Genomic DNA, 12,508 nt, shown 5'->3' on the forward strand with positions numbered 1-12,508 from the left:
ACCCCAGCCTGGGCGGCAGAGCAAGACTCCGTCTCAAAAAAAAAAAAAAAAAAAAAAAAAAAAAAAAAAGAAATTTGACTGGCAAACTTGAAAATGGTAAAAATAAAAGCCACAATTAAATTTATAATGGCAGATGCTACAGTTGGCAAGAATGTGATGTGGGTAAAGAACTGATGAAGGATAAATATTTACATGAAAAAGAACTAAATGCAATAAAAACAATTTCAGTGTTATAAAAATGAAAAGAATTAAAAATGGAGTAACAGACCAACATAGGAATAAATTAGCTTCACAGAATTTATGCCAAAGAAGGCTGGGCACAGTGGCTCACGCCTGTAGTCCCAGCACTTTGGGAGGCCGAGGTGGGTGGATCACGAGGTCAGGAGTTCAAGACCAGCTTTGGCCAACATGGTGAAACCCTGTCTCTACTAAAAATACAAAAATTAGCCGGGTGTGCTGGCACACGCCTGTAATCCCAGCTATGGGAGGCTGAGGCAGGAGAATCACTTGAACCCAGGAGGCAGAGGTTGCAGTGAGCCAAGATCATACCACTGCATTCCAGCCTGGGCGACAGAGTGAGACTCTGTCTTGGGGGAGGAGGGGAAAGAGAATTTATGGTGAAGAACTTTCTTTTTTTTTTGAGATAGAGTTTCACTCTGTCACCTAGGCTAGAGTGCAGTGGCACAATCTTGGCTCACTGCAACCTCTGCCTCCTGATTCAATCAATTCTCCTGCCTCAGCCTCTTGAGTAGTTGGGACACAGGTACATGCCACCATACCTGGCTAATTTTTGTTATTTTTTGTAGAGAGGGGGTTTCACCATGCTGGCCAGGCTGGTCTCAAACTCTTGGCCTTAGCCTCACAAAGTGCTGGACTACAGGCGTGAGCCATTGTACCCAGCCAGAAGTTTCTTTTTTTTTTTTTTTTTTTTTTGAGACGGAGTCTTGCTGTGTCACCCAGGCTGGAGTGCAATGGCCAGATCTCGGCTCACTGCAAGCTCCGCCTCCCGGGTTCACGCCATTCTCCTGCCTCAGCCTCCCGAGTAGCTGGGACTACAGGCACCCGCCACCTCGCCCGGCTAGTTTTTTTTTTTGTATTTTTTATTAGAGACGGGGTTTCACCGTGTTAGCCAGGATGGTCTCGATCTCCTGACCTCGTTATCCGCCCGTCTCGGCCTCCCAAAGTGCTGGGATTACAGGCTTGAGCCACCGCGCCCGGCCCCAGCCAGAAGTTTCTAATGAAAATTTATCAATGATAATATAGTACTGGTATAAATTTATTTTCTTTCTTTTCTTTTTTTTTTTGGTATAAATTTGTATTCCAAACAGGGTCAAAAGCTTTCAGGATCACAGTGTTCTCTACCTGCCCTCTCTCTGCTAGGCAAAATCCTCACAGTCCTCAAGGGCCTAGTAAATGTCATTGCCATGAAGCCCTTCCAGATTTTCCCACTGGGACAAGCCTACTCTGCAACTGTTTTGTATCATGGCTACCGAAAGTCCTAACAATGCCAGATTAGACTTCTGCTCACGCTGAAGTCCTTTCCATAGTAGCCACAGACTCATTACAGTGCCTGAGATTCTACCATCACCATGTCCATCCTGCGAGTAAAACACCAGCATCCCTAGAAGACGGGATCACATTCAGTTACGGAGACTCACAAATATTTTGGCTCACAAAAACCAACAATAAAAAACCTGCTAAGAGAGAGGGTGTCTGGAGAAGGTAAGGCTGGCTCAGAGAGGCCCTAGTGTCCCAGGTGGAAGGTTGCAAACAGGGAAGGAGATGGGGCAGAGGGCAGTAAGGCCACAAAATGACTACTAGGAGAGGGAGGTGTGGGCTAGATTCGAAATCCTGGGCTTAAGTAATCCTCATGCCTCAGCCTCCCAAGTAGCTGGGATTACAGGCATTTGCCACTGTGCCCGGCTAAAGGAAGTACATAGACAGCACTGGCCTAGAGTATAAACCTGTCCAGCCTTTTGGGGAGGGCAATTTGGCAGGATGCATTAAATTGAAATTTCCACATGCCCAAAGATACAAAAAGAAGAGCCACAGAACAAGAACTACAAATGGCTCTTAATAGTAAAAAAAGAGTGTTTATTCTCACTCTTAATGAGCTCAAACTAAAGCACACTGAGATTCTGTTTTTTGTCTATCAGAAAGGTAAGAATCCACACACTGGGTAACATACTGAGTCGGTGGGGCTATGGGGGAAAGAGGTAGTCTCCCACACTGCCTATGGGAGTCAATCTGTCTTCCTGTAGAAAGCAACTAGGCAATACATAAAAAATCACAAATGCACATACCCTTTGACCAAGCAATTCCACCTGTGGGAATTCTCCCTACAGATATAGTTCATACATAAGTAAAATGCTACACATAAACTGTATCCAAGGTATTCCTTGCTCTGTTAATGGCATGCTGAGTGACTGTGTTTACTTCTCTGTCAAACAGGAGGATAATCTCTAGCCTCACTTCAAAAAAGGTCTAAAAGCCTTCTTTTTTTAAAAGAAGGCTTTAAAAAAAAAAAAAAAAAAAAAAGAAAAAAAGTGACAGGGTCTTGCTCTATTGCCCAAGCTGGAGTGCACAGCTCACTGCAGCCTTGAACTCCTGGCATCAAGTGATCCTCCTGCCTTGGCCTCCCAAAATGCTGAGATTATAGGTGTGACCTACCACACCCAGTCCCATAAGAGTCTTAAACCAAATGAGATATGGGATGCGAAACAGCCTGGCAAACTGTAAAGTACTGTGCTTGTATTGGGGGTTGTGACTATCAGGGAGAGGTGAGTGAGGAGGCCCCTAACCACACCCTTGCCTATGCATGGCTGAGGCAGCCCAGGCACTGGGGTGGAAGGTAGACTATCCCCTCTGGAGCCACTGGAGGCAGCTACATGTGAGTCACTTGGATGGCTTTGCCAGGAGGTGGGAGCGGGGTGGGTGAGCAATACCCACATGAGAGGCCCGGTTTCCTTCCTTCCCTATTCTCTCCCAACCCTTGGCTTCTGCTTTTGCCAGTAGTGTGCTGTTGGACTTGGGCAAGTTCCTCATCCCCTCTGAGCACCTCCACACATTCAATACATTTCCTGTGTAGCAGTAGTATGGATACAAAAATGAGTTCCTGATCTTGACGCACTCACAGGCAGGTAGGTTAATACTGTGACATGATACGTATCACAGAGAACATATATTCTATTTTATGGAATGCAAAGCAAAACTGGCTGGGCATGGTGGCTCATGCCTGTAATCTCAGCACTTTGGGAGACGGAGGCGGGCAGATCACCTGAGGTCAGGAGTTTGAGACCAGCCTGGCCAACATGGTGAAACCTCGTCTCTACTGAAAATACAAAAATTAGCTGGGCATGGTGGTGTGCACCTGTAATCCCAACTACTCGGGAGGCGAGGCGGGAGAATAGCTTGAACCTGGGAGGCAGAGGTTACAGTGAGCCGAGACTGAGCCACTGCACTCCAGCCTAGGTGACAGAGCGAGACTCTGTCTCAAAAAAAAAAAAAAAAAAAAAAACTAGCCTGGCCAACATGGTGAAACCCCGTCTCTACTAAAAATACAAAAATTAGCCAGGTGTGATGTTGTGCGCCTGTGGTCCCAGCTACTCAGGAGGCTGAGGCAGGAGAATTGCTTGAACCCGGGAGGTGGAGGCTGTAGTGAGTGGGGATCGTGTGACTGAACTCCAGCCTCAGCAACAGAGTGAGACTCTGGCTCACACACACACACACAAAGCCTCCCCCAAAACAAAACCCCAAACAGGCTATTATAACGCAGTGTGACACATGATGCAACAGACACGTTTATCAATGTGACACACAGTATGAACATCAGCAGTTATGAAGGGACTCTGAGGTCAGGAAGCCCATTTGGACTCCCAGCTCTACTTCTTCCCAGCTGTGGGACCTTGGGAAAGTGATTTTTTTTTTCCCCCTAAGCCTTGGTTTCCTCAGCTGTAAAATAAGTTGTGAGGATTCTGATTTCTGCTTTGGAAGTACTCAGCATTGTGCCTTGAGTCATCATGTAAACTGTATACACCATTTGTATCATTATTAAGCACAAGAGAATCACGAGAAGGCCAACAAGACACTATTTCTGCAGAGAAGTAAAGGAGTCAGAGGTGGCAAGAGCAGGTACCACTTAAGCAAGGCCCTGATGGTCAAGCACAGGGTCTGGTAGTTTGGAGCCAGATAAATGCTGACTGGGTTGAGGAGTCTGCTTTTTTTTTTTTTTTTTTTAGTGGAGTTTTGCTCCTTTTGCCCAGTTTTGCTCCTTTTGCCCAGGCTGGAGTGCAATGGCACAATCTCAGTTCACTACAAATCAAGTGATGCTCCTGCCTCAGCCTCCCAAATAGCTGGGATTACAGGTACGCACCACCACACACGGCTAATTTTGTATTTTTAGTAGAGACAGGGTTTCACCATGTTGGCCAGGCTGGTCTCAAACTCCTGACCTCAGATGATCTGCCCGCCTTGGCCTCCCAAAGTGCTGGGATTACAGGCGTGAGCCCCCACTCCCAGGTGGAGGAGTCTGCTTTGTGTACAAGGAAAGGAAGTACTTATCAAGCGGAAAGATGTGCACATGCAGAGGCTCAGGGCTGTCAAAAGATACACAGGACTCTGTGGCTTCACCTACAAACCAGTATTATGGCTCATTTCCACATATTCCTTTCAATTCAGCTCAGCACTCTGGGTGGGAAAAGGCCTAATCTTATTCAGTGACAAACCAAGGTTGGACAGATCCTGTCCATCACACAGAGGACTCTGGTCTCCTTTGTGGGTGACTTATAAATATCCCATGCTGCAATGTTGAGTCAGAATGGGAGACCGGACAGGAATCCCAGCACTTTGGGAGGTCAAGGTGGGAAGATCGGTTGAGCCCAGGAGTTTGAGACCTGCATGGGCAACATGAAGAAACTCTGCCTCTATTAAACAAACAAACAAACAAAAAGAAGGGGAGACCTGAAATCTGACGATAATAGTAATAACAATAACATCACTTCACTGTTCTAGGTACTTTACATGTTTTCATCCTCACAAAAACCCCACAAAGCAGGTACTTTTTGTGTGTGTGTGTGTGTTTTTTTTTTTTTTTTTTTGAGACAGTCTCGCTCTGTTGCCCAGGCTGGAATGCAGTGGCGCAATCTCGGCTCACTGCAACTTCTGCCTCCTGGGTTCAAGCAATTCTCCTGTCTCAGCCTCCCGAGTAGCTGGGACTACAGGCATGTGCCTCCACGCCCAGTTAATTTTTTGTATTTTTAGTAGAGACGGGGTTTCACCGTGTTAGCCAGGATGGTCTTGATCTCCTGACCTCGTGATCTGCTTGCCTCGGACTCCTAAAGTGCTGGGATTACAGGTGTGAGCTACTGCAGCCAGCCGGAAAGGTACTTTTAATAGTTCTTTTACAGATGAGGAAGCAGAGGCCTAGAGAGGTGAAGTAACTTGCTTAGTGTCACACAGCTGGTGAGTGCCAGAGCTAGGATTCAAACTGAGGCAGTCCAGTTCCAGACCCTAAACTCTTGGCAGCTGTTTCCTAGAAGACCTCTATCTTTCTTATCCGGAAATTTCTGTTGGAAAGTTGTAACAGGAAGATACTTGGGAAGCCTGCAACCTTTCTGAGGAACAGAATCCAGAAGGTAACTGAACAGTTAATCTTTGTAGTTACAAAAATACTAAAAAGTTGTTAGGATTCTTTACCAATCCAATTGGGATTTTTTAACCAGATGTGCATATGTAAATACAATAGCTCCTGCAACACGAAACACAATTAGAGAGTGGGGGAAAAACCTGACACAAACAGCAGAAGTAAATGTAGCTTCCAGTGACATTCTGCATGTTGTTATCAGAGCGGAAACAAAAGCTGTAAGAGAGGACAGATGCCTGCTTCAAGCCAGTGGCACGGCTCAAGCTCTCGGAGCACTGCGTCTATGCCATGCCCTGGAAATGATCCGGAATTCATGGGCCATTCTGTTACTGTTGCCCCAGCTGGAAACTCCAGGGTCTCCACTCCTTACCACAACATCCAGTCACTCAGCTCTCCAAGGTTACCTTTCTTGACCTAACTTCCTACCCCAATCCTTTGACCCCCATTGCTGTCTTCACAACCCCTGCACCAACATTACACTTTTCCCTCCTGCCTATCACCCACCCTGCCATGAGCTCTTTCTAAAGCCCATACCTGATTGTATAATGTACCTGCTTACAAACCTCTGGAGAGGCCAGGCACAGTGGCTCATGCCTGCAATCCCAGCACTATGGGAGGCCAAGGCGGGCAGATCACTTGAGGTCAAGAGTTTGAGACCAGCCTGGCCAACATGGTGAAACCCTGTCACTACTAAAAATATAAAAATTAGCTGGGTGTAGTGGCACGCGCCTGTAATTCCAGCTACTTGGGAGGCTGAGGCACGAGAATTGTTTGTACCCGGAAGGCGGAGGTTGCAATGAGCCAAGATCACACCACTGCACTCCAGCCTGGCCAAAGAGTGAGACTCTGTCTCAAAAAAACAAAAAACAAAAAACAAAAACCTCTAGAGAACAGACTACTCCACAGTCATTAAACAAGAATTGAGGTCATTGCTGTGGGAAAGTAAACTGATACAACCTCTGTAGTGGACCATATGGTAAAATCTATCTAAATAAAAAGTGTGGGCTGGGCACAGTGGCTCACGCCTGTAATCCCAGCACTTCGGGAGGCCGAGGCTGGCAGATCACCTGAGGTCAGCAGTTTGAGACCAGCCTGGCCAACATGGTAAAACCCCATCTGTACTAAAAATATGAAAATTAGCTGGGTGTGGTGGGTGCGCGCCTGTAATCCCAGCTACTCGAGAAGCTGAGGTGGGAGAATTGCTTGAACCTAGGAGGCAGAGGTTGCAGTGAGCTGAGATGGTGCCACTGCACTCACACTCCAGCCTGGGCGACAGAGTGAGACTGTCTCAAAAAAAAAAAAAAAAAAAAAAAAAAGTGTGCATAGCCTTCGACCCACCAATTTTGAGAAATTTATCCTACAAATACACAGACAAGTGTGAAATAAAAATGTGTAAAGATATTAATTTCAGCATGGTTTGTAATAGCAAAAGACTGAAACCACCTAAATGACCAGTAGGGGACAGGACTCAAATTCTCAAATTTGAGCATGCATCAGAATCACCAGGTGGGCTTGCTAAAACACACATTGCTGGGCCCACCTTGAGCTTCTGATTCAGAATGTGCATTTCTAACAAGTTCTGGGGTGATGCTGACACTGCTGGCCCAGGGACCAGATACTAGAGAACCAGCATTCTAAGCAAACTGGGGTACAGGTGGGACACCATACATCTGTTAAAGAACACACCCACACCCTATGTACTGGCATGATTGGATCTGTAACACATATTAGGTGAAAAAAGCAAAGTGCAAAGAAGAGTGTACTGGCTGGGTGTGGTGGCTCACGCCTGTAATCCCAGCACTTTGGGAGGCCGAGGCGGGTGGATCACCTGAGGTCAGGAGTTCAGGACCAGCCTGGCCAACCTGGTGAAACCCCATCTCTGCAAAAATACAAAAATTAGCCGGGCATGATGGCAGGTGCCTTTAATCCCAGATACTCGGGAGGCTGAGGCGGACGGACGAACTGCTTGAACCCAGGAGGTGAAGGGTGCAGTGAGCTGAGATTGTGCCATTGCACTCCAGCCTGGGTGACAGAGCGAGACCCCCTCGTGCCTCAGCCTCCTGAGTAGCTGGGATTACAGGCGTGTCCCACCATGCAAAGCTAATTTTTGTATTTTTAGTGGAGACAGGGCTTCACCATGTTGGTCAGGCTGGTCTTGAACTTCTGACTTCAAGTGATCCACCTGCCTCGGCCTCCCAAAGTGCTGGGATTACAGGCATGAGCCACCGTGCCTGGCCAACATATTGTTAAAGAAACAAAATTGCTGGGTGCAGTGGCTCTTGCCTGTAATCCCAGCACTTTGGGAGGCCAAGGAGGGTAGATCACCTGAGGTCGGGAGTTCGAGACCAGCCTGACCAACATGGAGAAATCCTGTCTGTACTAAAAATACAAAATTAGCCAGGCGTGGTGGTGCATACCTGTAATCCCAGCTACTCGGGAGGCTGGGGCAGGAGAATCGTTTGAACCTGGGAGGGGGAGGTTGCAATGAGCCAAGATCACGCCATTGCACTCCAGCCTGGGCAACAAGAGCGAAACTCCGTCCAAAAAAAAAAAAAAAAAAGGGCCGGGCACGGTGGCTCAAGCCTGTAATCCCAGCACTTTGGTAGGCCGAGACGGGCGGATCACAAGGTCAGGAGATCGAGACCATCCTGGCTAACACGGTGAAACCCCGTCTCTACTAAAAAATACAAAAACCTAGCCGGGCGAGGTGGTGGGCGTCTGTAGTCCCAGCTACTCGGGAGGCTGAGGCAGGAGAATGGCGTGAACCCGGGAGGTGGAGCTTGCAGTGAGCTGAGATCCGGCCACTGCACTCCAGTCTGGGCAACAAAGCGAGACTCTGTCTCAACAAAAAAAAAAAAAAAAAAAAAAAAAAAAAAAAAATCAAGTTGCAGGGAAATATGTATTATATAATCCAATTTTTATAAAAATAAATTTACATATGTCTATATACACAGACACATATACAATGTTTGTGTATACACAGAAAAAATTCTTGAAGGTTATATACCCAACAGCCAATTGGGTTGCTTCCAAGGAATAGTGCCCAGGAGGCTTTTCCTTTATACTTCTGCACTGCTTGATTTTTTTTTTTAACAAGTGTATAGTATTTTTGTAACAATAACGATTAACCGCTGCGTTGCTTTCAGGATTCTCTTCCCCAGAAAGGCCACAGGCTTCCTGAACATCTTGTCACTACATCCAAGTCCCTCTCCTGGGCTCACACCATACTCCTCACTGCCTCCCTGAATACATCTTGTGGTCCCCCACCCCACCTTCACCTGTTCTGCCTGTTGGACTCTTCCCATCCATGCAAAGACAACTGCTGCCCCCTCCAGGAGGCCTATGAGAACTCTATTTACTTGGCTAGTCACATGTCTTGTTTCTCCTGGGTGACTGGGCTCAGTGAGGGGAGGGCTTGGCCTTCTTTGCCCCGGAACTCCTGGTACCCAGCCCAGAGCCTGGCCCAGAGCGGGCACCCAGTCCTGTTCACTGAGGGCCCTTTAAACCAATGTTTACTGTGCAGCTACTAAACCAGTGTGCAGCTACTACCTGGGCCAGATTCGCTTCTGTCTGGGATGTAGGCCTCTGACAGTGATGCGTGCTGCTCTGAGACTGCTCCTCCCAAGGCTACTTCTTCACAACATACTCCTGGAGGCTCTACCTTCTTCTCTCCATGATTTCACAATTTTCCCTGCCTGTTATGGACACCTTGACCCCTGGGGAGAATTCTGTCCTCACATTCCCTCTCTCCCAACTGGTTTTGGGGTCTAACACTGGTGGGAAATCAAAACTGGGTCCCCACACTAACTCTTCTCTCTCCTTTTCACATGACCAGGGAAACGACTCAGGGTGGAAAGGAAGTCATTTGGCCTGTCCTTTCCTTAGGTCAATGCTGCTTGTCTTTAAAGGTGCCTGTATTAGGAGAGAGCCCTGGACTAGGACTAGGCATACCTGGTTCTGCCCCTAAATGGCAGAGTGATCTTCAGAAGTCATTTCTTTGACTCTCAGTTTCTTTTTCTGTACAACGAGGATAATGAAACTGGCTCTGCCTGCCACCTCAGTTGCTGTGAGCATCAAAGGGAATAAAGGTTTTGCAAGTTTTACAGCATCTGGGTCATTGGTGGTGGCAGGCTCTTAATGGTCAGGTCCTGTTTGTAAATTCATACAGTCCTCCACACCCTGCTGCCCTGCAGGAGATGCTTGGGAGAGGTATTCAGAGGCTAAGGCTTTCTCCTCTCCATACCCTCTGTTCCAGCCACACCATACCTTCCACTATTTCCTGAACTGCCTCGTAGCCTCCTGCCTCCATGCCTCTCTCTGCTTACCTGGTTTCTTCTGCTTAGGATGCCTTCTCCTGGCTGAAATTCTATCTCTATGTCAAGGCTCAGGCCTACCTCTAGCACAAAGCCTCCCTGCACTGTCCCAGATGTGCTCAATCTTTCTCCCTAAACCTTGTAGCATTGTTTGTATTACAATCACAGATCTAGTTATTATTCTTTCACCCAGGCTCCCGAATTCCTTGGTGACAGGGCTCTGACCTACTCGTCTTTGCAGCAATCCTCCCTTACCCCTGACAGTGGTGGAAGTTCAGGAAATACTGATGCCTGGAAGGTGTTTTCTGCAGAGATTAGTGATCCACCTACAGGAGGTGCCAGGGAAAATTACTCAGTTTGGAGAGCAGCTCAGATCAAGCTGCCTAGCCTTATGCCAGCTGTCCTTCGCCTCCTCTGTCCTGGTTTATCTCAGAACTTCTCTCTACACTAAGTGTCTACCCGACAGGCATAGTAGAGAGGCTTAATATCACCTGAACTCTGCTTAGAAAAAGCCAAATAAAAAGGAAAATGGAGTCATGTTTGAGTCTCTCAGCCTAAGCCCTACCTAACTACTTTCCTTTGCATCTGATCACATACAGAGCCAGTAGTGAGTTCTCTGCTTTTGGGGAAGGAAGGTGGCAGGCCTCAGCTACTGCTCAAGTTGGGTAGTGTTTTGAGAACCTCAGCTTCAGCAGTTTCAAAAGTGGCAGCTGCTTTGTGGGCCTGCCCTCTTTGGGCAAGACAGTTTCCACTTAGGTCCATCTTCAGGTCTGGGTGGGGGAGGAGCATCTGGGAGGTGCAGATTAAGAGGTTGTGGAGGAAGGGAGAGGATGCCAGGAAGTGAGAAGCCATTGGTACAACGGGCTACAGAGGGCTTAATATAGGGAAGACGTGGGGCAGGGAAGGGGGAGGGGGAAGCAGAAGGTGAAATGTGCTGGAGTCCTCCTAGGTATCCAATGGGACAGATGTTGAGGAAGGCCAGGGATGGAGTCTGGCCCAGTCTCACAAGGGGGGCCAACAGTGGCCCAGCAGGCAGGCCCAGTTTGGTGGGGGGATTGTCTTGGAGGTATGGGGAGAAAAGCTATTTTAAGGTAGGGTCAAAGGCTGGGTAGGAAAAGGGTTACAGGTTAGGAACAAGGTCTGGGTTTTGACTAGGCCATGTCCAAGGTTGGATGGTAGTTTAGAGAGAGGAAACCAGGAAAATAAGACGTCCATGCCTACTTGGAAAGTAGAGGCATCAAGATGCCAGGTTCTGAGGAGCTAGCTGACTGGGATGGTTCCAGAAAGTGATGTGAAAAACTGGGGACTGAGAGAGCATTGTTTTAGAGGCAGGGGCAAGGGCCAGGTGTGGGGGCACTAAGAGCACATAAGGTGCCATAGATTCCAGTGAGACAGGAGTCAGACTCTAGGGATGGGTCTGAATGGTAGAAAGGGCCCTGGGGTGGGCAGAGGCAGAGTTCCTAACCGGAGATGACAGGAAATTCTACCATTCAGTAAGTTGTGAGGACCAGTATCCATCAGGTATAGATGGGGCTGGTCTGCCTGGGCCCAACAGGCTCAGAACAATCAGTGCCCGAGTCGCAGTGGGGGACCGGCTGACAGCGTTCCCAGCCGCGGCATGATGCACAGGGAGGGAAAGGTCAGGGTCCGAGTCAGGAGCAGAAGCAAGTTCCTATTGGGGAAGGTGTCATACTCTGGTCGGGGGTCGGTGCCCAGATCCCGGGGCAGGAAATGCCAGCCCCGGAATGTGGGCCCGAGATAGAGGGAACGGCGATGATTAGGGCTGGGAAGATTCAGTGTCCGGGGAGAGGAGGTGTCTGTCCCGCCTAGGAAGGGCCCATGTCGGCCGTGTTCGGTATGGGGGTGGAAAGTGCCCGGTTTTCCCGCTGACCCTACCTTGCCGCGGGCGCAGCGTACGGAGCGCAGGGCGCCGAAGAAGATGGGCAGCAGCGCCATGAGCAGGAGGCTGCCGTAGGCCAGCGCGATGCCCTCGGGAGTGGAAGGCGGCCGCGTCGTGCTGTTGGTGGGGCCGCCTGCCTCGGCGCTGCCGTTATGCGGGTCGCTGAGGGCCGAGTCCATGGCGAGGGTGCGTTCGGGATCCGACTCCAGCTCCGGTTGATGCAGCAGGGACGCTGACGGAGACACCGGCTCTGCAGGGAAAGCCACGTTCCCCTAAGGCAACAGGAAGTGACGTGCTCCCTCCCAAGCCCGCGCCGCGCACGCGTGCACACACGCTTGCACGCACGCGCGCGCGCGTGCACGTCTCCCCGCCCGCTCGCCCTCTAGTGGTGGCCGAGGGCCGGGCGGCGAGTTGCTAAGCAACTTGTTAGTGGCCCAGACAGGGGCTCTGGACCACTGCGGTGGGCCGGAATGCCCATTTCCCAGTCCCAGCCGGTCTCCTCAATCCCAGGCTGTCCACTCTCCGCAAATCTTCATATTCCGAATAACTAATAATGTGTTTATTCATACATGCATTTATCGGGTATTCAGTTGTTTATTCACTCCTTAAATATTTATTGAGTGTCCCTCAATATGCCAACGCCTGTCCTAGGCT

The 12,508-nt window shown here is 48.9% G+C and overlaps 1 protein-coding gene across 1 annotated transcript in view; it reads right to left on the reverse strand.

The window, feature by feature from the left end:
* Nucleotides 1–12,156, reverse strand: part of LOC105496157 (histocompatibility minor 13) — a 56,438-nt gene extending 44,282 nt beyond the window's left edge. The window contains 1 exon segment of the mRNA XM_011766283.3: nucleotides 11,851–12,156. Coding sequence (XP_011764585.2) covers nucleotides 11,851–12,033 — 183 coding nt within the window. The 5' untranslated portion in view covers nucleotides 12,034–12,156.
* Nucleotides 12,157–12,508: the final 352 nt, after the last annotated feature.

This window comes from Macaca nemestrina, chromosome 15 (assembly GCF_043159975.1).
Source record: "Macaca nemestrina isolate mMacNem1 chromosome 15, mMacNem.hap1, whole genome shotgun sequence".
NCBI classification, from domain to species: Eukaryota; Metazoa; Chordata; class Mammalia; order Primates; family Cercopithecidae; genus Macaca; species Macaca nemestrina.